General features: G+C 39.6%; 2 protein-coding genes across 9 annotated transcripts in view; one reads left to right on the top strand and one right to left on the bottom strand.

Moving 5' to 3' along the window:
• Positions 1 to 201: 201 nt before the first annotated feature.
• Positions 202 to 3,932, bottom strand: LOC129350397 (uncharacterized protein C4orf45). Its single transcript, XM_055016852.1, has 3 exons — positions 3,747 to 3,932; positions 2,995 to 3,224; positions 202 to 2,208 (listed from the first exon to the last, which is right to left on the bottom strand). The coding sequence occupies exons 1-3, from the start codon at positions 3,808 to 3,810 to the stop codon at positions 2,146 to 2,148; spliced, it is 357 nt and encodes a 118-aa protein (XP_054872827.1). The 5' UTR covers positions 3,811 to 3,932; the 3' UTR covers positions 202 to 2,145.
• Positions 3,933 to 5,925: 1,993 nt separating this feature from the next.
• Positions 5,926 to 25,937, top strand: part of rapgef2b (Rap guanine nucleotide exchange factor 2b) — a 118,396-nt gene continuing 98,384 nt past the window's right edge. For all 8 annotated transcript variants that reach the window (XM_023279858.3, XM_023279855.3, XM_055016413.1 and 5 more), the window contains exon 1: positions 5,926 to 6,605. In XM_023279858.3, coding sequence (XP_023135626.1) covers positions 6,537 to 6,605 — 69 coding nt within the window. In that variant the 5' untranslated portion in view covers positions 5,926 to 6,536. The remainder of the gene's footprint in view (positions 6,606 to 25,937) is intronic.

The following is a 25,937-nucleotide window of genomic DNA, read 5'->3' as shown; positions in this document are numbered from 1 at the left end:
AAATGTGCAGTATTGATTTGCCTTTCATGTTGTGTTTTTGCTCAGTGGAGAGCAATTGTTGGACACTTCTGAAGTGTTCCAAGCCTCATGTAAAAAGTGCCTGTTTGAGAACCGTAATGACAAACTCACATTTGTTATGGAAGGAGCTGGAGAACCCAGGCGCAGACATAGAGAGACTGGCAGACCGGTGAATTATGGGAAGAACTTTATTCAACCAGAAAACTAAAACAATACATAAATGGAAAACTGAACTGGGAGGAAACAAGGCTAAACCGAACTACTACTAACACACACTATGAATACAAAGACGGAAGATCACAAAACTGAACTAACAAAACTAAGCAAAGGAGGGGTACTTACAAAATGAGGGAACTGAACAGAAGGGGTAGGGAAGCAGGCTCAGGAAATCTGAGGTGAACGGAGACGATACTGGAGCTACTGGCTGGAGACAAAAACAGGGCTAGTGAGAATCCAAAAGAAGAACTGAGTCCAAGGGAGGGAAAGCCAGTGGAGGAGAAAACAGAGTCCATGAAGGCATGTGGGTCGATGAGCCAGCAGGGAGTGAATGACAGGACAGAACTTAAATAAGTGGAGGTGAGATGGAGAACAGGTGAATGGACTAATTACTGCAGGTGACACTCGTTGCAGTAATCAGCTGATGGCAGAATGCAGGCAGGTGAAACAGGGAGAGCAGGAGGCTGAGAGACAGGGAGAGAGAGAGACATGAGGGAGAGGTGACTGACAGAGGGAGCCAAAGAAACAGGTCAAAGCAGAAACAAAGCAGGACTCAAGGGAGAAAGGAGGAAAAAGAGGAAGAAGGGAAAGAAGGGCAGGGGCTAGAGCAGGATCATAATAGTATTATAATCTCTTTGTTAGAGCTGTCCAGACTTGGAGGACGATTCCATTACAAATAAACACAAGCTTTAAAACCTTGAATGCCGAATGTGTTATCTCGCCTCACCTCTGAACTCTTGTCTGTGCGTTTTAAGCCTGTCAGTTCACCACAATGAAATAAGATGGTGACGTTTCCCTACATCAGTGTTTTATTGTAAATACATTTTTCTGCTTTTGCTTTACCGTCACGTTTGTATGTGTCTATCTATATCGTATTTCTGGCTTTTAACATTTTTTTTGTTAAAGAAAAACAACTTAAATTAGGTGCTGCAGTGACAAAGATTAATGTACACTATCTGTCCCTGCAACAAGAGTAAAAGTCTGCAGCTTAATGGCCCAAGAGGCAGCAATGTGGGTAACAAATTAAAAGGAAAATCAATATAAAATGTCTTAAACTGGACATGTGCAATAGAGGCTGTTGAACACAGAGGTAATAATAATACTCAGGAGTGATTCTGTATATAAAAAATGCACAGATAAAAGGGAAATACTTGCTGGCTTTTACTGCTTGTACTCATGACCTTAGTATTTCTCAATTTCTATGTCCGCCTTTGATGCAGTACCATCCATCAAAGATGTTCTCTCACTGATATTTTGATAATGAAGACAGAATACTGTTCTCCAAGAGGTGTTATGTGCTCTGTATGGAGGCGTCTGCTTTCACTTTAACTTAATTTACTGTAGCTGGTGTTCTGAAATCCCTAATATTAGCAGATCATGTTGCTATGCATTTGACAAAGGGTTTATTCCATTTTAATACAGCTGTGACTAAGCTTGTCATGTCTTCTGGCTTAGTCCAATCTCTAAATTAAATAAAATACTAGCAGATCCACAGCGTCCTTTACATTTCCTATTGCTGCGAGCCTCTTGAAGTGTCATTCATCTATATCTATATATATCTTACATCTTTTAAAAGCATTAAATATCATGAAATTTGATTGTAGATATCGTATGGTTTTAAAAAGAAAATGTTAAACTACCAGATTAACCACACAGACTGTGTATTTAGGTTGTTTTTTAATGTCAGTTGTGCGTCTGAGTCTGTCTGACTGACTTCTTACCTACAGCTTGCCTGCAAAAAGTGGAAGTGTTGCATTATGAATGGGGCAAGCAGATAACTTACAATGCAGCCACTCAACACTGTGCAAACCTGAGATGTTCTCACTTATCCTTTTGACACAGCACACATATGTAATATGATTCTTGGCGATAGACACAAAAGACATTCAGTGTGCCTCTTTCAGTTCTGTCTTATTGTTTATTCTGAAACCTTTGAGTGATTCTGTCCTCCAACGCTGCCCGTAATTCAGTCTTCTGTTAGGAAAAAAGAACATTATTATTTAACCTTCACCAGTACACATGGCAAAACCTATTAATCCGTACATTGTATTTCATCTGTTTCACATTTCTGTGCCTGTCCATATCCTCTCAATATGTATTTTCCTAAAACATGTGTCATCTATAGATACAAATATGAAATGAAATTACTATTGATGATTACTGATGTGTATTGCTTAAAATATTAGTGCAAGAACTCCTGAATTGAAATGAAACACAATGAAACTGAAGCAGTCATCACAAGAGCAACTTAACACAAACATACATAAATAAAAGATGCACAGTCGTGCTGGGGTCTGGCTGGGGTCCGCATGTAGTGCAAATTATTTTTTTTGATATATACACCACAAACCTGGTTGGAATCAAATAATCTTTGGTGTATGTGATGGCAACTATATGGGTGACAACTACCTGAAGGGACTGAAAAATCCAACTTACAAATAAAAAAAATAGGAAAAGTGATATACCCCTGGGGGTTAATTCATATTGCATGCTCCATTATATTTTTGTCCTGAGAAGGGGAGTGAAACTGAATGTACATTTGTTAAAAATGCTGTGAGAGTTTTCTATTCTACAGCATGTAAAACCAGTGTTTAAGATGTCAGCACTCATTCTATTAAAAAATGACGCAACTGTTTACTCCAGGATTGACAGAATTTCTGCATCTGTTTCTCAAAGTCAAACTCAGTGAGATTTTGAACCAAAGCCGATGCCTCCACGCACTCATTTGCATAAGCTGCACACGGTCAAATGTAGTTGTACCTTAATTTGCATATTGCTGAGCAGCGTCCCACTGTTCAACAGCTGGTTATACTGCCATCCCCAGCCCACCTCCCCCACATAGGCCTGCCTAGGCATGGGTGGGTGGGCATGTGGCGCCGCTCGGCACAAGTAGCCGAGGTCACCCGTGGCCTCAGGTGATGCAGCGCCCACACCAATGTACCGGGAGAAATAATTGGATCTGGGCCTGTAGTCTCCAATTCCATCTGGACCTTTTTAGTGTATGAGAAAAGAGAGTAAAAACAATGAAAATGAATCCTTTACTCACAAATGTAATGCTACATTTTGGGTAAAAAAATGAAAGATGCCAAGGGCAATAGTTTTTCAGAAAATAGATTTCTTCTGATGCTTCTTTTATTCTTTCAGTTTAGATAAAAAAAGATGTGTATTACCAGTCGATTGGACATATTGAAGTGCTCCCTGTGACATAATATTAGTAGTTTAAAAATATAGACACTGACACAGAACTGGGCAATCAGCAAATTGCAGTGTTAGAACACATATTGAACAGTTGTGCCATCATGTGTCCAATTACAGTTACACCGTATGGTTGGACAATAAATAATTATAGCACGGGTCTTTGTTTGAAGCACAACAGAAGACTGCTTTTTTCTGCAATACATACTTCCCCACCAATTGGCATTGATGACAGTAACAATATGTTGGAGATGCAGCAATAGAGACATTGTGTCAATTCTAATTTCAAACTTTATAGACTTAGTTTCTTCTCCTACCTGTAAAAATCATCCTCTGTCCGTGCTGAGGTCCTTCTAGAGCAGCTTCATTGTTTTGCGTCATTTTTTCTACTGTTATGTATGGAAAATGTATGGATTAGTTGCAGGCAAGTTACACCTATTAAATGGGCACCCGAGGGTGATAACATGAGCCCAGCGGTCCGTTCTGTCCATGGGGCCATGGCTGGTTGTCATGCAACCACTGGTTGTCATGGCATCATTGCTTGTGGCCTAGTTACATTCTTAAAAAAAGGGGGATGATTCAGCTGTTGAACCACCTTACAACACATTTGATATCAATTTATCCCAGTGTACTACATGACATTAATTAACAGTACACAATAAAGTGTCATAAAAAACATGTATTAAAAATAGCACTGAAGTTACACAGAAGTATCTCCTCTTTAGCTATGCGTTCTTTGTTAGCTGCATAGTTAACGAAGTGAGAAGTTACACAGCATTTATGGACACTAGATGTGACTTCCCACAGCATCGTGTTCAGTTTTCTGACAGAAAGAAAGCCTAAAATAACTGAATTCAGAGTGAATATTTAAAAAAACGCTGCTAGAACTATGCATTAATTATTCTCTGTGTAAAAAAAAAAAAAATCTAATTTATTCATGTGAAATGAGCTGAAATGCCACTTTACAGCTGACTTTTACAATGTAAAGTTTCCATTGTAAATTTGATGACATTTGCATAATTTTACTCTGTAAGTCTCTGCGGTATGTTCCATTATGTGACTAATGTATGCAATTTTAATTAGATATTAATGGACAAGTAGGTTGTTAATTTTTTGTACACATTTAAATAAGCTGTCCTCTATCAAGTCACATGGTGGCGCCAAAGCATAATTTTTGCCACATTACACCACACACTCTTTTTTTCCTTTTTTTGTTAAATGGACTCGCCCATGATGAGCCGCCTTCTGGGGACTAAATCTCTGTCAAGAGCTACACACTTAACAACGGCTAGAAGGGAAATGTAATGATAATGCCTTCAATATATAGTACAAGCCTAATTAAGATATAAAAAAAAAAATACCTTTACTGAATGGAATATCCACACTGAGTTAAATACAAGGAGGAACAAATGTAAATGACTAATAAAATGCTGTCTTATAGTGAAGAGTAGATTATAGTAGATTACGGTAATTCATTTCAAAGTAAAAGGCAGGTACATTAATTTTGCATGTGTTGTGGGATTTTTATATTTATTACATGTTTTTGCATAAGTATTTACAGAGAAAATAAAATTTGAGGAAAACAGTATGTGTGTTTATCTACTTATTACAGACTCCTTCATTTTTAACAGAAAAGAGTCATGCTAAAGTGATCATTGCTAAAAAACCATTTATTTTCCAGTTTATATGCATCTAAAACTGATTCTTACACATATTGGTATGTCTGTTGTGACAGCAAAGGTTTGTCTTTGTGATACTTTAACATTTTTGTAGGGAAGCTATTTTAATAACCAATTAATGCTTTGAATAATTTAATAAATTGCCTAAGTATATGATTCCTGCTATTTTTTAAAAAAGTGTATTTTCAAAAACTCCTCTTTGATAGTAATTTGAAAGTATCATTTTGGGCTTTGAGACATGCTGATCAACATTTCCCCCCATTTTGTAACATTTAATACCCCAACCAACTAATTAATTAATCGAGAAATGATCAACAATAAAAACCAACAGTTGTGTATTTGCAGCCCTAAATTATAGACAATAATATTAATATTATAACATTGTTTGTGATGTTTGGGCTGTATGTATTCTTGTTTAGACTGCAATTAGCATGATTTACAGACAGGTTTTATACATAAAATCCTATGAGCTGTAATGTAATTCAATCAAATTTAACCTGAAAACATTTCAATCACAATGTTGGGGCTGTTATCAGTTTTTGAAAGGTGGAAAATTGCATTATGTGTGGTCTTTTAAATCTATTTCAACCAGTTAAAAGAGTTGGATTGGTTGTGATAACAGGTTAAAAAATAAATGCAGAGACATATTTAGTAATAGCTCTGTGAATGGCAAATTAATTTTTAGCAGATGATCACTTTTTTGGCACCACACCTGCTCAATCACCGTCTCTTTGTGTCAGCGTTAGAGCATTTGTTTTGAAGGGCTAACGGGGAGCTGCCGCGGCTAATGCTAGCTAGCTTGACGCTGGTGTTTCAGTCACCATGGTGGCACACAACAGAGCACAGCGGCGGCGGACCTGTCCTCACTTTTAGCTCTATTAAAATGCCAATATGATGAATTTTCGCGGTGAGCGTACCGGGGTCTGCCTCTCGCTATGGACGCCGGGTTGCCGTTGACGGGTTAGCCGCTAGCCGTTAGCTCACTTTTGTTGCTCGCTCGGGTCCTACATGGAATTTGTGTCGGTCGCTAACAGAATGCCGAAGAGACAAGGCACGGCTTTGATGAACGCTGGCTCCAGTAAAGGGACAACGCGTTAAGAAGACAACTCCGAGAGACACTCTGAGCTTTTTTAAGGGACGTTTTTTCCTCCCCGGCGGGGGACTGGTGTTGGCGGCCGGTTTCGGGCTCGGCCAGCGGAGAGGTAGTGGCAGACACCCCCGAGGAGACCGCTCGGCTGTCTGGCTCCAGTCGTGGCCTGGCTTCGGGCACTCCCAGCTTATTCGCTAGCATCGGAGCACAACCGACAAGAATAAAGCAAGACAACGGGGACACTTCTTCTGTATATTTCTGAACCCCCTGGATATTTTTAAACATTTTTTTGGAAGGATAAGGAACTCATTTTCCTCCAGACGGCGTCTTCCAAAACAATGGCGTCTTATGTGGATAACAGCTTTCGGCAGGCTGTGATGATGAATCCGGCTGAAAGGACGCAACAGGTCAGAGGGTTATTGCATTTTTTACTACTCGTGGAATCTGTATTGGAAAGTGCTTGTTTTTGCTGTGTTTTAACACTCTGTCGCTCCGTTAAGACGGTGCAGCCTTCGCGGCAAGGCAACGTCCCGAAGTGCAACAGTTTAGCGGTGTTTCTGTGGGCAACTGTTGCCATTCAAGCTCGTTCCAGCGGCTACATCCCGCTAAGCCCTCTATCAGCGCAGATAATCAGGGCTACTTAACATAACACGAGCTGCAGCCACGGTGGGACTCTAACCTGCCCCTCAGCTCCAGCTTGTGCCTCTTTTGCATTTGTGCACTTTGCAAACGTTTGTCTTTGCAAACTGACATCTTTTGCATTTTTGGGGGGGAGGGAGGAAAGGAAAGAAAACATCAAAAGGGCAAGATGAGTAGCATACATGAGATGAGGGGCACCGACTGTGTGGCTAATCCTAAGCTAGCCAGTAGCCTACTGTTGGGGCGCCTTCCTATTAGTCCTTTGTGTGTTAAAAGTGGCCTCACAATGTTTCAGTGTGGTTTCTATTGTTCTAGTCTTCTGACTGCACTGTACCACCTCAGTATCCTCTTCTAAGAACTTTGGAGAGCCAGTCAGATGGCTTCTGAACATGTAAATTCTGTGGGCTGTGGTTATTAACCCATCAGCCACACATGCACATCCCTGCTTGCATGACTTCAGATATTTGCAGTTATGCTTTGCATAATTGCGAGACCAAACAGAAATCCAGTTTGGCCGTAAAGAGAATATCATTTCATTTGAGCTGTGTCTCCGCCGCAGACAGATGCTGCCTTAGCAAAGGCTTTGCACACAAAGGACAATCAATAAGCCACCATTTAAACCAGTGGGCTACATTTAGTGGCACAGCCTCTGCCCCGCTATCTGACATTGAGGAAACAATTATTGTGTCATTGGTGGCTTGTTAAGTGCCCTAGGCCCGTGGTCTTTACAGCTTTATGGGAGCTATAATTTGTACAGATGACAGATGCCATCATGGAGATGGAGACAAATACGAGGGTAAAGAATCTGGCTTGTGTCAGTAGGATGTGTTTATCAAAGATGGGTGTAAGCATTAGTATTGCAAGACATTCAAGTTAATGCCCCCAAAAAAGATTAATAATAAAATTAATAGGTCATTCTCTTTTGTGTCTTGTCTATGAAGTGAAAAAAAATGTTCAAGCAACCGTTTATAAATACGCAAATATACTGATTTAGCTGTCTAGAACTGCAAAACCGCACTTTTAAGAAGCTTTAGTTTAGAATTTTGGAACACTGTCAATCATTTGGGAATATTGTTTGCAAAGTACTTGGCTGCTATGGCGGTCTATTTTTTGTTTCCCACAGATTTGTTTTGATAGAAAATATTATGTTTTGGCAGTCTGTAGGATGTGTGAGACCCACCTGTAAGAATGAGCTTTCAGTGGTAAATCAAAGCCTGAATATTGAGTCTGAGGTATTCCTAACCTGCTAATAATATGCAAAAGGAAATTAAGTAGTTGGAGTCTGTGAGCTGGAACATGATCAGATTAAAATACTTAAATAAATGAGCCCTTTTGAAAGATACAGATATAAATCACTGGTATGTCTGACGTCCTCTGATGCCCTTTAGCCATGCTATCACCCCATGCTGTGTCAGTATGCAAACATTTAATTCCAGAGGTCTTTGAAATGAAGAAAAATGAGCAGAGGTGAACTTGCACAGTTTGAGCAGTGACCAAATGACGGTGGGAAAAGCGGGAAGTCCTGACAGGATTTAATTGTTTAAAAATGCTGCATCCATGTTGTTTTGCAGTTTAGAGAAGTCCACACAGGAATAAAAGCCACTCGGAAGCCTGGGGTCATTCAGTTTGATCTTCATGGTCTTGAGAATCACGTGACTGTGTGCCTGTATTGCTCTTCACGTCTGTGTTTTTCAATAGCAACACCTTTCTCAGTGCTCTTTTCAAATGTCTAGTGACTGCGCTGGCTCACACAGTTTATCCTAATGGTGTTGGCAGGGCCTCTCTGTCAGGATTAGCTAGCGGTTAGAGGGATCTGTCTTTATCTCTCAAGACTCACCACTGTGGGGTTTGACCCTCTGACTCACTCTATTGTCACGTGGCAGGTTAAATAACCCGACTGCTCGACAGGTAGTGTTCTCGCTGGTTTTGTCACTTTGCTTTCCATGATTTTGGAGTGTAGAAGGAGACGTCATTTTTCAATAGAGTACTGCTGCACTTTTTTTTCTATTGGCAGTTGTGATATGAATTAAGATAACATGACTGGGCTATTTGATCTTTAATATCTTTTTCACACCCAAATTAAATTATGTGTCACAGAGAGAATTACATTACTTCAAATAAAATGGTATTTCTTCAATGTGCAGTGTGGTTCTCAGGAGTACATTGTTGTGCTGTTTGTCACACTTCACCATATTTTCTCCCAAGCCAGTATTTTTTCTTTTCTCGTTTTATATCATTATAAATTAAACCCCTTGAGTTTTGAATTGATAAAGTAAGTGGGCGTTCCCCATTTCTTTTTGTGTTTTATTTAAAACACTAGCTTCTTGAGAATGATTATCAAACTCTGAGGACAGCTTTTGGTGTGAAGATGGCTTTAATAATATATATCTTTGTTTGTTAGTGTCATTTTTTATTTGAACCATACAATTCTTTATTTCATGATTCAACTGTTGTCATCTAGGATCAAGACATAAACAAGACTGCATCATCTAACCTAAAATAATGATTAAAATCCATTTCTTTAATGTTACAGAAACAAAGACCTGCACACAGTGGGCTCTCAAGGGTTTTACAGTTGTACTTTGATTTATTTTCAGCAAGTAGTGGGACCCAAGACAGACATCTTGCCTCTCGTTTAGCCAGGTGGCAAAGCTAAAGGCCACAAAAAGCAGCCCTCCGCTGTGCTGACCCTGCTTCACAGCCTCATAGCTGGAAGGACAAGCTGCCTACTTTACATTGTTTCCACATATTCAAGACCAGCAGAGGAGATCAGTATGGGCTTATAGTGACCTTACTCAAAGACAAAAGGGGAAAAGCAAATGCATTTAATGATCCATCAGGTGAAGAATTGTGGCTTGCACAGAGTAAAATAAATCTTATTTTTTAGTCTGTGACCCAGTTATTAGATTTTCATAATAATTATGTTTCTCTTAGAATTTGCAGTATCATGTACAGAAAGGAAGGGTCAGGAGGGTTGCTGGCAGTCAGATTGTGGCCTGTTATTGTGTTTTCCAAACTATTTAAATTAAAACAGCATTTATGTTCAGATTAAACTGAAACTGGGCTTATTTTTTTAGTGTAGCTCTGCGTTTGTTGTAAAGATTCTTTTACATTACAGGAGCAAAATTTGCTTCAATAGTTTGTAACAACTGTTAGATTCTTATTACCCACCCAGTATACTATTTATAGTATACTGTAGTTAAAAAAATGTACTGATATACTGATAGTACTGAACCATTCCATTAGTTTCAGCTAATCTGATATGTAGAGGGGGTTTACATGTCACTTCTATTTCTATAAATTAACATTTATAGCCGTGATGACAGTGCCAATAAAACTGATTAGGATTACTATTATTGTCAGTTATTTATTTAGCAACATTTTTATAGCATGGCTAAATTATAGTAAAGCTGATAATCAACCTGTATGGGAAGCATTTGCCATAAGTTGTAAAATGACTGATGTGCACGGAGCTACCCAGTTGCTCAGCATCCTGCTCGACAATCAGGAAGAGGAAGAACGTCAGGATGCTTCTTGAACGTAAGCAGGAAGAATGTCTTAGAACCTCTGTCGCCCCAGTGCCAGATTTGGTTGTTGTTTTGTGACTCCTGTTTCTGTAAGGGACGAATCTTGTGAACACTTTAGGAACCCTCACTGTCACTGGCTCAAAAAGTAGGACGGAGTTATGTGGTAGCTTCTTGGTTTTCTACAGGAGTCAGAATAATGTAATTTTCCCAGGAAGCACAAGGTTTCCCAGTTCTCTAAAACATCAGTCTGTCTTGTGTATTTAGTCGTTTGTATGTGCTCTGCAGCGCTAACTAAGTAAAGTGATGTCACATGGAATTCTTGTGTTGAAAGTGGAGACAGAGGCTGCGGGCTGAGGTGGTTACACTCACTGCGGTCTCAGTGACGTATTCCTCCCTGTTTAAATACAGGGGATGATTTCAGGAAGGGAAAAAAGAAACAAATGCACCAATGTATGATGCTCACACAGAAGACCAGTGCAGTTTCTGAGTGGCTCATTTGAATCACGCTTTTAATTGCTCATGAGCTCTTTTTCATTACGCTGTGATATTAATAAAGTATATCATCCTCTACTGGTCAGCGGACTATAAAAGGTATTGATTATTTTATTTAAAAATGATGTATTCGTCAGTGTTATAACTATACAGGGAGCAGTTTATTAAAAGGTCGACCTTAAATCAAACCTGTCATCTCTTTTATTGCAAGGAGATGGCATTTATGGTTGGTTTACAGGTTATGGTTTGGGTAAATGTAAAATCATGATGGACTACATGCCAGAAAACATTTGCATTCCAGAAACAGTTTTCCTTATTGCAATACACAAGGATGTTTTTGTAGCCTTGTGCACCAGTTACTCCCTAAAATCTAATAATGAAAAGACCAATTCAGTGTAGTTTGTATTTGAATGTGCCACTGAGATTGAAGTAATTCAAACACACAGTGGCGCTCACCCCTTGAAGCGCCTCTACTGAAGCACAAAACCAAGCTGCAGCTCTTTAGTGTTGAGTAATGGTGCTGTTTTTCTTCTTTTTTGTTGCGCTGATATGTTTTTTTTATTTACTTGTGACTAAGGTAGGTGGAGAAGTACAAATGAAGTTTAAAACCTTAAGTAAAACTGTGACTCTCCTTATGAATGTTTGATATTGATCAAGGATGATAAGTAAGTAAATGACATTTCTCTGGGCACGTGTGGATAGTTCATCTGGTTGAGAAGAGTTTGAGGAGATGATGTACTCTGATTGTCTTGAAACTGATTTGCAAAGCTGTGATCATTACAATCAGGTGCACCGAGGCTACTGGGACAGATAACTTTGTGGAGATGCAAAAGAGGACTAACACAAAAACCTAATTTACCATTTAATTTCATTACTTGAATGCAGCAAAAACAAGGCATTCACCAATTCAGTATTTTGTCTCCAAATCTGGTACATTACAGCACATATGTGGCATCAGTGCTTTGTTTTTACACATTTAAGATCTCTATGCCTCACTCTGTAAAGCTCTTTCGGGTTTTATATGAAGTTATGTGAAGTTTCTGGACCGTCTTAATAAAAACTGAGTCAGCAGCTCAACCTAGTTTTAGGAAAGAAGTGTTTAACGTAAATACTTCCTCAGGAGGTGCATGAAAAAAATGTTTCATCTGCAGAACTTGCAAAAGAATTCTTGATTTCCTGCAGCTAAATCATGTTCCTTTTACAACAATAGAGGTGAAGAGAAAGTTGATATGCCACAATTTCTGATATGTTTATCGAGAGGCCCCATGGTGGCCTCTGGCTTCTGCACCCTGCTGTTGCTGCTTTCATTTTCTGTCTTGAAATCTGGTATATGGAGGGCTCACCCAGGGTTATATCATTCATCCGACGGTTGCTTTGATCAGTTAGGTTGCACCTTTCTGTTTCTAGTACTTTGCAGAACTTGTCATGAAGAAACACCATACCTTCTGTATTCACAGTTTGCATGCAGTACCCTAAAGCCTAGCTCTCTGACTTAGTGCTGTGCTTAATTGGAAACTTGAATGTTCATGTGCAGTCCTGAGGTTGCGTTGCCGCCATACTTTTATCTTGTCAGATAAGCGCGGATGTTGCCTGCAGGGTAGCTCCTTGCATTTGAACCAGCTGAATCACACACATTATAAAAAAGGCATGTTTCAGCGCCTTGTGTTCGCATTCCTTGAGATATTTTTAAAGCAAAGCAAAACAGCTCTGGAGTAAAGGCTCCAGAAATTCCATTGGCCTTCACAGCAGAAGTCAATAGACCTCATGCCACTGAGCGACCACAATCTTTACATAACTTAACCCGAGACCCGCTTGGCTGCTTGGAGAGCTTAGAGAATAAGCCATTCCTAACGTGCAATATTTGCATGACAACCATTGAGAAGTTCTTGGTGACTGTTACTCATCGTAGCAGTCATCAAAAGCTTAATTCCAAAGTGAGATTTTGGAAATTCCAGCATCTGGAAAAAGTGACACCTATGCTACAGAATAGAGTGAGCATGAGTGAAGCTAATTTGGGTAAATAAGGTAATCCCTTAGTACTTGACTGACACAAATTATCGGTTTAACAATCAAGATCTTTGTATTGTCGTAGTACTGAATGCCACTGAATTGAAGCTAGAGTTATTTTGTGCCTTATGATGCTATTTAATCTGTAATGCCTGTAATATTCTTGTTATAAACAACAACCAAACTACTTTGAGTGAATTTGCTATTTAGCTTCAGTCCCACGCAGTACAGGCTCACTCTGGAGTGTAAGCTACTGTATAATCCTTCCTCGTGGTGAACTGCTCAGACATGCTCTGGATCAGATGGAGAGCTGATTAATTTGTGTGATTAGAGATCTCTAATTCCCAGTATACGGGTTCACCATGAAGCTAATACTTGTTTACAGTATTTGTAACAATGGCACTTAAAGACAGTTGCTGCCACATGAATGGGTCAAAATCAGGGCAGTGTTCTTTTTAGAGCTGCCTTCAAACAAAATTATAATACTTTTGTTTTTGGCGGTTTTAATTTGGAAATCTGTGAATGAGTTGGGCAACATGTGCGTACAGCTCTTTCCAGTCCATTCATTTTTCTTCTCTAATATTTGGTAGGGATGAGGTCAAAGTAAATTCTCTGTTTACATTTTGCGCAGGTTGAATTTAAAGTGTTTTCACACATGCTTTTTATGCCATTAAGTGTTTTTTGTTAATGCATTGTTCACATCTATTCATTATCACAAGTATTATTGTCATTCATCCTACTACTCTGCAATGGATTCACAGTCAAGTTCATTAGCATTATGCCTCAATGTGTCTGTCTACTTGTATACACTAGCCAGTTTCATTAACACTATGCCTCTAGTGGATTGCTCACGTGCTTAAGCTAAAGCTTTCAAATATTTATCAGTGAGGCACTGCCAGCCTTCTTCACCGCACCGAGAGTTCTGTCTCCGTCGTACCTATCAGTGTAACTGAGATGGTGCTCTTGATTTTCAGCTCCTCTTTGCTTTTGTGATAGGGATATTTTATTCCAGAGAGCTGACATGACTTGCTCATGATAACAGATTTTTAAGAGGAACGTGAGACTCTTTTTGAGAAGGTCCATTACATTATATTAGTTGAGTTGGATAGAAGGTAATCACAGGAATGAATGGTATGCCACGAGTGTAAGACTTTAGACAGTCAGGTTACACAAAAACATAAGGTTTGATTTTGAATTTTGATTTTGAATTAGCCTCCTAAATCTTTTAGAGCTGTGCATGGATAGAGTGAGGACATATTAAATAGCCGAAGTAAATATAATGGGATGACTAGCCATATAATTGCAACTTTTAATGCCACTGTTTCAGCGATACACAAAGGCCAATTCATGGTATTTGCATCCCCATGGACTAACTGACACAGTCTTTGACCACAGACAGAAGACTAGCATGTGGTGTCATTCATAATACAGTATACTGTAAGGTATGTGTTGTGACAGTTGTATTTCCCCGCACATTGAACACAAAAAACCCACAGGACTTTCTCTGTTTTTGAAACAAAGTGGATGTGACTTTTCACTTTTTATAGGACAAAACAAATTGTTACAGATTGTCCTGTAGGACTGTACAAATAATCATTCCTCATGTGTGCCAAGTGCTATGAAGTAACCTGCTCCCAGAAATTGTTCCAGTCCCAGACACAGTGAGTGGACATAGCACAGGATTTGTTCAGACTTTGGAACTTCCCAGTGATGGCAAGCATGTACAAATGAAAACTCTTCCTAAGTCGGGCAGTCACATCTGATTTAATAATGAAAAATAAAGGCGTCAGAGATGGTGAATCTCCTTACACAGCCTCTCCTTACACTAAGCATTTGTTTTGAGCACCATTTGTTTTCCTAGCGTATGCAGTGTGTAGTGGTCTGGTGTGTGTGCGGTCACAAATTTTGAGCTGCACATGGACATTTGCAGCGGGGTCATCACAGACTCTTGCTGGTTTGGACTGTTTATGGAATCCACGTTGCGCAGATCTTTGGGTACATCGCAGACACAGGAAGCTTTAATTAGACCTAACCTGGTGTGTCTGTCTGCTGCTTAGGGAGCCTTTTCACAGTAACTATAGATACAATTAAGTAGTTGTCAACAACTATTACATAATTGATTAAATGTTTTGAGCATTTTTTGGAATAAAAATTAAGTCAGAATTCTTTGATTCCAGCTTCTTAAGTTTAAATATTTTCTGGTTTCTTTACTCTTCTATGGCAGTAAACTTAAAGTCTTCAGATTGTGGACAAAACAAGACATTTGAGGATACCATTTTGGGTTTTTGGGAAGCACTGATCAACATTTTGAGCCATTTTGTGACATTTTATAGACCAAACAACTAATTGAAATTGACAGATCAATCATCAGTGAAAATAATCATTAGTGGCAGCCCTTCTAGTGACAATAGTTACCCTAATTGCTTTTCATAGATGAGGTACAGTCAGCTCAGTATATTTTTGAAAAGATACACAGCAGAGGTATGTTGCATTTTGTGATCATTGAGTAAGAGCCAATCAGTTTGAAGTCATAAAGTTAATCTCCCTCCACCAGCCCATTGTTGTCAGAGTGCAAAGAAAGTCCACCCCCTTCTAGTAATATCAAATATACACTGCAGATTAAGGAAGGTCAGGATCTTTGTGAAGTGAAAGTTTAGGATGTTGACAGATTAGAAGCGTTAAGAGGAGTTTTTCTGATAACATTATCAGTCACATACCATGCCACAGCTGATATCACATTGTTTTGTGAGGACTTTGTGAAGCTCTACGGTTTGCTGCTTGTGCGTTTGATCTTAACATGGCCTGCCATGCCTCATGCAAACTGTGGTTTATTAACAGCTGTGCCGGTGGTAGGCAGGTGATTACTTGCCATGTGAGCTAAAAAAGGTGATTCATTACAACACTAGCATGAGCGAAAACAGCTGTCCATGCAAATGGATGCTGTTGTCAAAAGTGAAAACTGCTGCTGCAGCAGCAGTCGTTGAGTTCTGCCAGCAGAAATATGAGGGCTAGTGGACGGTCTAAAAAGACTGCAAGCATTTTCCCTGTTTATAAATCTGTGATTAGGAATACTGTTGTTCCACATCCTGTGTGCAGTGGAGCAAACTGCAGTACGATATCTGTCTTGTTGAAACCTTATCTTTGTAATTGGTCCCTGAGGGTTTGTCTAACCTGTGGCTGGTCACGTTTCCAACTCTGCAGCCCTCTGTCCCTCTGTTGCCCATCAGGGAAAATGTCCGTTCATTACTAAGGCCTCAACGTAATCTGATTCTTGCTGGAATGTTTGACAGTTTCTCACTGCTTCCTGCTTTTGGGATGAAGGGCATAATTATCTTAGCTTGCTTGAACTGAACCTCCAATTACATTCTCTTTCTAACGGCTCTGAGTGCAGATTGCTTGGGTGCCAGTCTGAGATTATCAGGATGCTGTCTCCTAGTGTTAAACCAGAGAGCTTGCGTGTGCCCAGAATTTTTTAGGATCTTTCCTTGGGGAGAAATTTGTGGAAACATATTTACTGCCATGATGCAACATTGCCCTTGCAGCCCAGTCAACATTTATTTCACTCTGGTGACACTGTGGTATGCTTTTCTCACACCGTTCCAGCTGTAATTTCTCTCTAAATGTTGTGATGTCAGTTACAGCTGAGTATTATTTATTAAACAGCATTAGCTCATCGGCGCCTCAGACTTTGACCAGGCTAATTGACATTTGCCTCGGCTGACCTCAAACAGCCGTCCACTCCCTGCCAGACGTTTTCCCATATGGCCCTATATTTCCTTCACACTTAAACCACTCCTGCTGAGACCAAACCCTCTTCATTAATCATCCAAGCCACGATTAGTATGCAGATCTCCTTATGTGTTATGTAGCCTTGATGTAGCAAAGACCAAGCATCAAAAATAGGCTTACATAAGGCTAATACTTGTACAATCTTCTTAAAGTGGTATTTGCTTATTTGTGATTGAGTAATTTGGTTGCCGTCAGTGTAAGCAAACATGCACTGGAAAAGGCCACACATTACACTCTAGGAGGAAAGTATTGTTGAGAAAAGGGGCGTTAGTCTGAACCGACAACACAATAGGGGTGAATCAGTCACAGTAACAAAGCTGTTTTGCAACACTTGTGAAAATGTCAGAATCACGATTGTCCTGCAAGTTTGTTAGCCGCAAAAATCTCAGTGCATTTTCAATGTTCATCATTTATACCACTAATGTGATTTTGTGTCAAGACTGAATGCTCGTTATTGCAGATTAGTCAGATACTGTGGCAAGTGTATGAAATGAAAACTAAAGATGATGAGAAATGATTCAGAACCAAGGGCAGCGAGTGATGGTTGATGCTGTAAACATATTTCCATCACTTGAAAAAAAAAAAAAAACAGGCTACATATGTCGTGTAGTGTCAATGAAAATGTGTTCTTTTTAAGTTTCTAAACTCATTTAATCAGTTTTTTATTATTTGGAATAAATTGAGTGAACTGTTGTCTGATATTTACACAAAATTCATAACCCAATATTGTCTTGATTAGGCTATTGATTATGAAGAGGGTGGTAGCTATGCTAGCTACTGCGTGCTGTTGTTACCAGCTTCTATGCTTCACTGATAATAATGAAGCAACAATCCGTACGCACTGACAGGGTCAATGTCCTACCGGAGAGGTGAAATGAGTTAAACAAAATGAAAACACCTCTGAGAAGGTATCATTTACACAGGTGTTGGCAATAATGTTTTGCAATTAAATATACATTTAATTGGCCATCAGATGTCAACTTTGATATAGTCCCCATGGTTGTATTAGCAAAAAAATCTGTTTTATTTTCTCAATTTCTGCATGCAGAAGGAGTCGAAGGGAAAATATGGCTTACATCATGTACACAAGGGAAAAAAATACTCGAGTGTCGCAATGAAACATTCAGTTGGTTTTCTTGTCACTGGTTTTTATTTGTATTGTAAGCAAAGAGTTTTGTCACTCAGCAATTTGTGGAATATTATAAGTGAATTTGACAGGACTGACGTTTACGATTGATGAGATTGCTGAAGCAAATTTTAACAGTTCTTAACCAGCGTGACTAATTGTTGCTACAAATGTCATTTGAAAAGACAGCTTTGTGATTCTAATGTGACCTTGTCCAGTGTGTCAAGTTCTGGTGTTTATTTATGGTGTTTTCTTGGTTTCATCATATATGTGACTCACACTGCGCCAGAGTTCTTATGTGATAGTTTTCTCGCACTGCCCGCCTGTGTAGGCCTGACTAAATGTGGACTGTATTTTGATCATAATAGGAGAGAAAGATGCAGGCCATTCATGCATGCTTCCCTATAGGCTTGGGCACTTTGAATCCATCAGCAAGTATGGTGCAGACCCAACACAATGACTCTCTGTTAGTACCAGCTTGTGCTTGTCAAAAACGGTTAAAATCATACCAATTAAATTGTCGCCGCACTGGGAACAACTGTTTTAGCTAAATTGTACCTACTGCATGTGTGCACATATCAGACAAAGGCTTGTATTGTAGACCATGAGATGCAATCTAACCCTAGTCTCATTTTACACTTCAGTTTCTGAAAAAGGCTGATAATTGCAATAAAAGAACCAGGACAGATTATCGAGAAGGAAAAAAAAAAACAAAACTGAGATAATTTATTTTGAGCTTTTTTGTTAATTTGGAAAGGTAGGCAGGTACATGAGCATCAAATATTCATTTAATATACCATTGCCAGATTTGAGAGTATTTACAGGCTTTTACAATTTTCGCTGCTTGTTCTAAGATGTGATTTCATTTTATAAACAATAAAATGTTTTATTAATGGGAAAAAAATCAGTACACGCAACAATATTCTCTAACAGAAGATAAAAGCCACTGATGACAAAACTAATTGTGATTAAACCTGCCATTAAACTGACCTGTATAACATGAAGTACTTTAATACCCCAAGAGAATGCATTGAATTTACATTGTGAAATAGGAAAAGATTTACAGTTTTCTCTCTTGTAACTTTGATTTACTTATATTTTGGCCAAGGAAAGGGAAAACCTTAACTGGTGACTGAAGTTCTAAAAGCTCACAATGGTCCACCATGTTCCTTTTGTAAAACATCCTCAGGATATAGCCTGAAATCCCCATCTGTCTGGAGCTGAGGCCTATTTTAGTCTGAGTGAAGTGAAAGGCCTTGGGTGGGATCATAAGGCAATTCTGTAAACAGGAAATGTCCATTCAAGACTAACTGAGGTTGGTGCACCAATGTGGCACTTATGCTAAGCACAAGACCGCCAGGATCAGTTGCTAAGCAGTGACACTCATGGATCCTAAGCAGGCTTTGAGAAGTGACCCTAATGCATGGCTCAAGCTTGTACTTAGTTATTGAACATGATTTCCAAACAGGCGACATTGTTACCTTTATCAACTTAAGTGCTATCGCTTAGCAGCTGCAGTGACCTTAACGGGCACCTCACCAAATGCATCATCAGCTCACATTAATCCAAGTGTTGTTTTCTCCCCGTCGACCTTTAGAAACAACACTGTCATTGTCTCCTTTGAATTGAAGGTTTACAGTGTGACAATCGCAGCCTTTGAGATGAAAAGGTGAGGAGTCGCACCTAGCACAGGCAGGCGCTAGACCCCTTTCCATTGTCATGACAAACCATGAAAGAGCATAGATGACAATGTCATCTAGGCACTAACAAAGACGCTGCTGCTGGCTCGCACCCAGCTCAGAGGGAACATGCTGTTCATATGCTGATAATACTGCAGCCCAGAGACCCTCTGGAAATGCTCCAAACATGAGACCACTAATGCTGCCAAGATTGCATTTAAAATCTATTTAGGAATTTGCTGCACGGGATTGCAATATTTATTTCAGTAATATTTCGTGTTTGAGTTCCTTAAAATATCAAGCACACACATATTTCATGTTGCAGTTTGTGTCTTTTGTGCACCAAGGAGCACATATTATTAATATTTGACAGCCTTCTTTAATGTGTAATGCACTGCGACTTTATTTTCCAATGTTGGCTGTGCTTTTCTTGTGTTTGAAAATGACACGTTTCAGGTGAACAAAATGGAGCTGCTAAAGTCGAAGGCCATCTGATTAAAACATTCAGCTAAGACACCATCATCAGATGTGTTAACATGAGTGTTGGTTTACCCACTAAAATACATCATTCTGTAATGCCCTGACAATAGTACATAGTAATGCTCCTGAGAATAGTACATCTGATTCTACATAAAATTTCTCATAAACAAACTCCAGTGTCCCGCTGTTGACCAGGGAGTGTTTCCTTGGGGGCTGAAAAAGAGAAATCTGGCTTGTGTAAAAGCTGTTCTCGATAGAAAGAGTTTCTCTGGTTGTTCCCTAGCAACCAGCAGCCAGAGTAGCATTGTAATGCTGGAATTACTTAATGCAGAAGGCCATAGGAGAAAGACGCAGAGATGTAAAAGATTGATTATTGAATTTCATAAATATTTCAAATGCACCAGGGAGAGGTTTTGGATTAATGGCTCTACACTTTAGGAAACAAACCAAATGGATGCAGTCGCAGGAAAGTATTGAACCCAGGCAGTTGGGAACCAGTGTTATTTTTCTCCCATTGTGGAACTCTGGGGGATTTCATTAGTAACTCTCCTCCAGCCTTTGGCTTCCATTTGTATCAAGTTAATTGGACAGAAGAAAAAAGGAGGGGGGGAGGCTTGAACCAAGCGTTTTTGGATCATTTAGGCCACCAAGCAAGCCATTTGGCCCAGGAAGATTAAAGCACATCTCTAGCCCACTATATCCACGCTACCTTTTTCTTCTTGTTTTTGCTTTGAGCTCTCATGAATTGATCTTTATATTGTGTTGCGTAACTTTGTGATGATTGAGCTGCACCTCTTTGAGGCCTTTGTTTGAGCGAGATGGGGCGGGTTTCATTTGGCCAGACAGTTGGCTTTGTTCCCGGGTACGGACCTGCTTCGATGAGGTTCAGTGACAGAGCTGAGAGGTCCCTTTGTGTCCAGCTTGGTCAAAGTCCACCGTTGAATCCACATTGAGCCATTGTTGTGGTTGGAGCTGGTTAAAATAAGGGTGACGCTTTTTCTAAAGATATCAAGATTATTAGTCCTTGATATAATTGTAATTACTTGGACTGTGGTTTTAATTGGTTAATGATCACTAGAGTGCTTTTGAAAGAGGCAAAAGCAGTATTGTTCTTGTGGTAATTGAACAGTTTATAGAAGTGTAGATTTCAAATTTATGATATCTAATATAAATATTTGCTCAGTCAATAATGAGAATAATTGTCTATCAAGGAGACTGATCACTTTGCATACTGTAAAAACAACACATATACTACTTTTACAGCTGAGGAAAAATAGTATGTACTATTAGAAAATGTGTTATTTCCATTTCTACACTTACATTCTGACACATGATTATTAATTGTGCAGACCTACAGCATGTGTGCCGATGCCGTGTTTATAGTCGAGTACAGTGGTTGACTCTGAATGAGGCTGTGGTCAGAGTGTGTTTGTGGTTACAGTGGTGTCTGTGGTGTCAGGAGGCTGCCGACCTGAGGCTGTTTGCTTACACTGAGTCTGCATCAACGACAGACTGTTCTGATTCCTGGTTTGAAATCTGGACTTGTGGCCAATCCAGATGGGTATCAAGTATAAATTTCATCTTAGTAAATAGTATAAAGCAGCTAGAGAAGCAGGTTCTAACCTGATGCCTTCCTGTTTGAAAACATACAAGTGGATATGGTGAGGAAACGACGCTCAATAGCTGAACTTTACACCTCAGGATTTCCTTAAGGTGGACCCTGCAATTCTGTCTGCACTGGGAACTCATTTTAATCACAGAATTGTTCTCAAGAAGTGGCACACATCTGCACTGGTTTGCATAAATAGTAGGGACATTTGAAGAAATGCTTAACTCACTAATTTCTGAACAGCTGAAAGCACTTTCGTTCAAGACCAGTTATATCTGACTGTCTGTTTCACTTTATTTTCTCATCAGACTCATTGAGTGTGTAATATTTTAAGCCCACATCTTTAATTTATTCTCGTGATGCTGTGGATAGCTCTGACTTCTGGCCCTGTGTGACAGTATTCTGGTATTACGGGGTGCGACTGAGTCAGCGAATAACATTCAGTGCTAATTAGATAGCTGTGAGATCCTGTTTCGGTGTGGTTTGACTAACACTGTGTGGATAATATTAAAACACCACCATACTGATGCAGGAAAGTTCACTCTCACTTAAGGGCCAGTTATCTTGTTGTTATCCTCAAGGACAGCAGTGCAGTGTTTTTGTCCTCACTGCGGCGTTTGAATTAGTAAACAGTATGGGGGCTTAAAGCAAGAAACTGCCTTTTCTCACCTTGCACAGTTTCCCCTTTGTAAGTTATGCTTGTATTTATTAGTTAATTAATAAAATGTTCTTCACTTGTACTCGGGAACAATGCAGTTCTTTCCCAAATGCTGACTTTTAAGTTCTTGTTTTTTGGATGCTTGGCAAACAAACAAACGTTTGTACTTGTTATAGAAACTAAAGCATTTATTCATAGGTGATATTTCTTTCTACTAGAGGTCATGCTGAATGTGTTCTGAGCAAAAAGACTGTGAAACCTTCTTTACTTTTCCACCTGAAAGTTAGTTTTTTTGAGAGGGAGGGTGTATTTTTATGCTGTCATACAGCCATCAAAGTGACATAGTGAAGTGCAGCTGTAAGCATTCTTAACACTGCAAGATATATTTTGACATTCCATGATGATACTCAAGCTGACTCTCCATATAGCACGATCTTTATCTTTAGATGAGGTTGCTGAAGGTTTGGCTGCACAATTCTATTTTTGGACATGCTGGGCTGAAGACACAAACACTCATTCACTTCCAAACCAACATCTGTGTCAACTGGCTGCATTACTGATCAAAGCAGATGGATTGGAGAGGTCGGTTACCCCACGGCCTTTGCGTTGACATGCTTCCCACTAACCTAGTTTTGCTTGCTTTTAATGAAATACACACACTTGTAATTCCTAATTCTTGCTATGAAACTAACTCAGTTGCTGCTACTTCTGCATGCCGACTTGCATCTGATTTGCATGCCTCAAGAGACTGAGTGCATTTTAGTTCTTGAGGGTTTTGTACTGGCAGGCAGCTCAAGTAGGTGCTGTTAAGCTCATTCACATGCCTCCCTGATTCCCGTTCCAACCAGCCACCATGTCCACCAGCTGCCTGACCACGGTGGGAAATAAACAGCAGCTCCCAAGTGCTTTTAAATTTTGTGTGTGACTGTGGAGTCGTTCTGCTCCATTGGCCACTTCAGCCACCCACCATCATTCAGAGGTGTAATTCTTTTTAATAAATTGCATCCAGCTTGTGTACAGAAGTGGAAGGGGAGGATGTCTGGATGTATTAGATGCCTTCGTGTAGACAAAGAAGAGTCTTGCCTTCTGCTTTAACACGTCTGAACAGGTGGCAGCGGAAGTGTAATTGTTTGTTCAGTGCTTAATTCAGCAGCCGAGGCAGAGAGGGAGAAGGTGAGGACCATGTGCTCTGCTGGCTTATCCTGTTGAGTTAACACCAAGTACTTAATGTTAATAAGACTGCTAATTAGCTTTGTCTAGTATGTGCCAATTTCATTCAAGTGGCACATGGTTTTGATGCAGTCTTTGCGGCAAAACATGAAGGACAATCCGAGAATTTTGATGGAAACTTTTGAGGATGTTTATAGATTTTCACCTTTTAATCAGTCCACATTATAAAGAGTTCCACGTAACAGGATAATTTGTGGTTTGCCTCAATCTTTTGTATTTTGTGGGCTCTTTTGAAGGATTAAGATCAGCTTATGTGTTTTTTCCAAAGGAATGGATGTTGTGTTGAAGAAAGGAAGCTATTCCTTTCTGTCAGTGATGCCTTTTTGTAATCACCACATGCTGTGTCTTTGTAGACTGGCCACTCAGACCTCAACGTTGGCCAGAAAAGCCACAGATAGCGGTGTAACGTCGCTCGTCACTGTGTGACCTTGTTGTAGCCCACAAAGCCTCCACCTGCTCTCTCACACAGGCTAATGGATAAAAATACCCAGCAGATCCCACACTCTCTGTCAATAGAGATCCAAGGACAGCTGCTGGCCACCCTGTTAACACAGGGAATGTACAAACAAAGGCAAGGGAATACTGGCATGCACACACTCACATTAACACAAACAGAGACAGACATGCACAGAGTGGCACCCGCTGGAGCATCATACTGCGGCCCTGAGGTGTATGATGAATGTTGTGCACATTTTGGAATAAACTGCCTTCGCTGCTGTTTTGTCCGCTTCAGGGGGGCCGTCCTCCTCAGTCCCACTTGGCACACTGACACAGACAGGCTGCAGCGTTTGTGCTGAGCTGACAATATAATGCAATATATTGCCATTAGCAGATACTGCACCGTAGGCAACATGACCTTCCAACCTTCAGCACTGGCTGTCTGACTCCCAGTGGTCTGTTTACCTTGTTACACTGACACAGGCTGTTTACCTCCTCATACAGCAGCTCTGTCCACCTCATTATTCTCCAACACACACTTGAAATTGTTATTCAGTCTGCAGCGCAGACATATGCTCTTTATCAGACAGCCAGACATTGATGAGACTGACATTTCATTTCATTCAAAGCCGCATTAAAGGCCAGGGTGAAGAATTTGGAAAAGGCACTGAAGGATTTTGCAGCCTTTGTGCTTGTTTTTAAAGGAAATGACAATTGGAAGTTTAACGAATGAGGCCATGTAAGACCTGAGAGACAGTGTACTTGGATGTGTTGTCTTGAAAAATAGGGCTGCGAGTAACAATTATTTTTACTTTTGATTAAACAACAATTAATTACCGATTTATTCAAAAAATAGTTTTGAAGATCTCAGAAAATAGTGAAATTTGCCTTCTAATAGCCTTAAAAGAGAGACTCAGATGTCACTTTTAGTTAAATCAACACTCTAAAAACTAAATTTTATGCAGCACAGTGAAAGAAAAACATCAAATCCTCTCAAGTGAGAAACTAAGAAGAGAACATGTTTGACATTTTTGCTAAAAAAACACTATTATATGTTTTTTTTGTCCGTTAACTAATATATCAGTCAGCTACTTGTGTTAACTGTACTGTAAATAGAAACAGTAAAATCTACAAAATAAGTACTACAAAATAACAGTAAGCTGATTGTCTTCATCTTTTCATTAATTTTCATTAAGCATAAGAGATCATTTTCATACAGTCTTCAAATAAAATCTGCTATAGTATATGTGATAATGACAATTTGATTTTCATCTCATTAGCTTAAAGGTTATGGATTATTATTGTTTATTTATAGTTTTTTATTCTAAAGAGAACGCTGGTTAGTTGCAGGCCTAGTATCTCTTTAGGACTGATAGTGTTCCATTAAGCCCTCAGATGCACAGTCCTAATAGATGACCCACATGTTTCTTCCACTTGGTGTGCTATATAGTACTTTCCATAGGTTAGTGCTGTAGGGGGTGAGAGGCACGACTGAGATGGCCTCTTTCAGCCCTCTGTGTGTGTGTGCTTGTGTGTCGGTTACTGGGGTGGACACTGAGACATCTAGCCGGTGTCATCTGAGGAATTCAAGCCTCACCCCATCTCGACACCCAAGATGGCCCCTGTGCTGTCACGGGAAATGGGATCCAGGAATACCGATGCTTCTTTAAATGACGGGTCATTGGCATAGAAAGGTAAACGCAGAAGAGCTCAGAACTTCACAGGAATGCTGAGGATCATGACATGGTTATTAGCTGCAAAAAAGTTTTGAATAAAAGACTTAATTAATGATTAACAAGAAAGCTTTTTTTTTTTTCAAATTAGAAGTATGTTGTAATTAGGTTTAAAATTACAAATGCTCCTCATTTGTATCTCCATTGCTGCCTGACAGTGAAAAAAGTCTTATAGGAAGTCTGATGTCCAGTCATCTCACACTTCACGTAACAGGAATTAGCATCAAATTTCTTTCATTCCAGTCATTCTATGCAGCCCTAATGAGCTGTTTTTGCATACTCCATCCTTGTTGTTTGATTGTAACCTTGAAGCGGCCACAGTAAAGTTCAGA

Source organism: Amphiprion ocellaris, chromosome 13, assembly GCF_022539595.1.
Source record: "Amphiprion ocellaris isolate individual 3 ecotype Okinawa chromosome 13, ASM2253959v1, whole genome shotgun sequence".
Classification (NCBI taxonomy): Eukaryota; Metazoa; Chordata; class Actinopteri; family Pomacentridae; genus Amphiprion; species Amphiprion ocellaris.
This window is presented reverse-complemented; position numbering and strand designations above follow the sequence as displayed.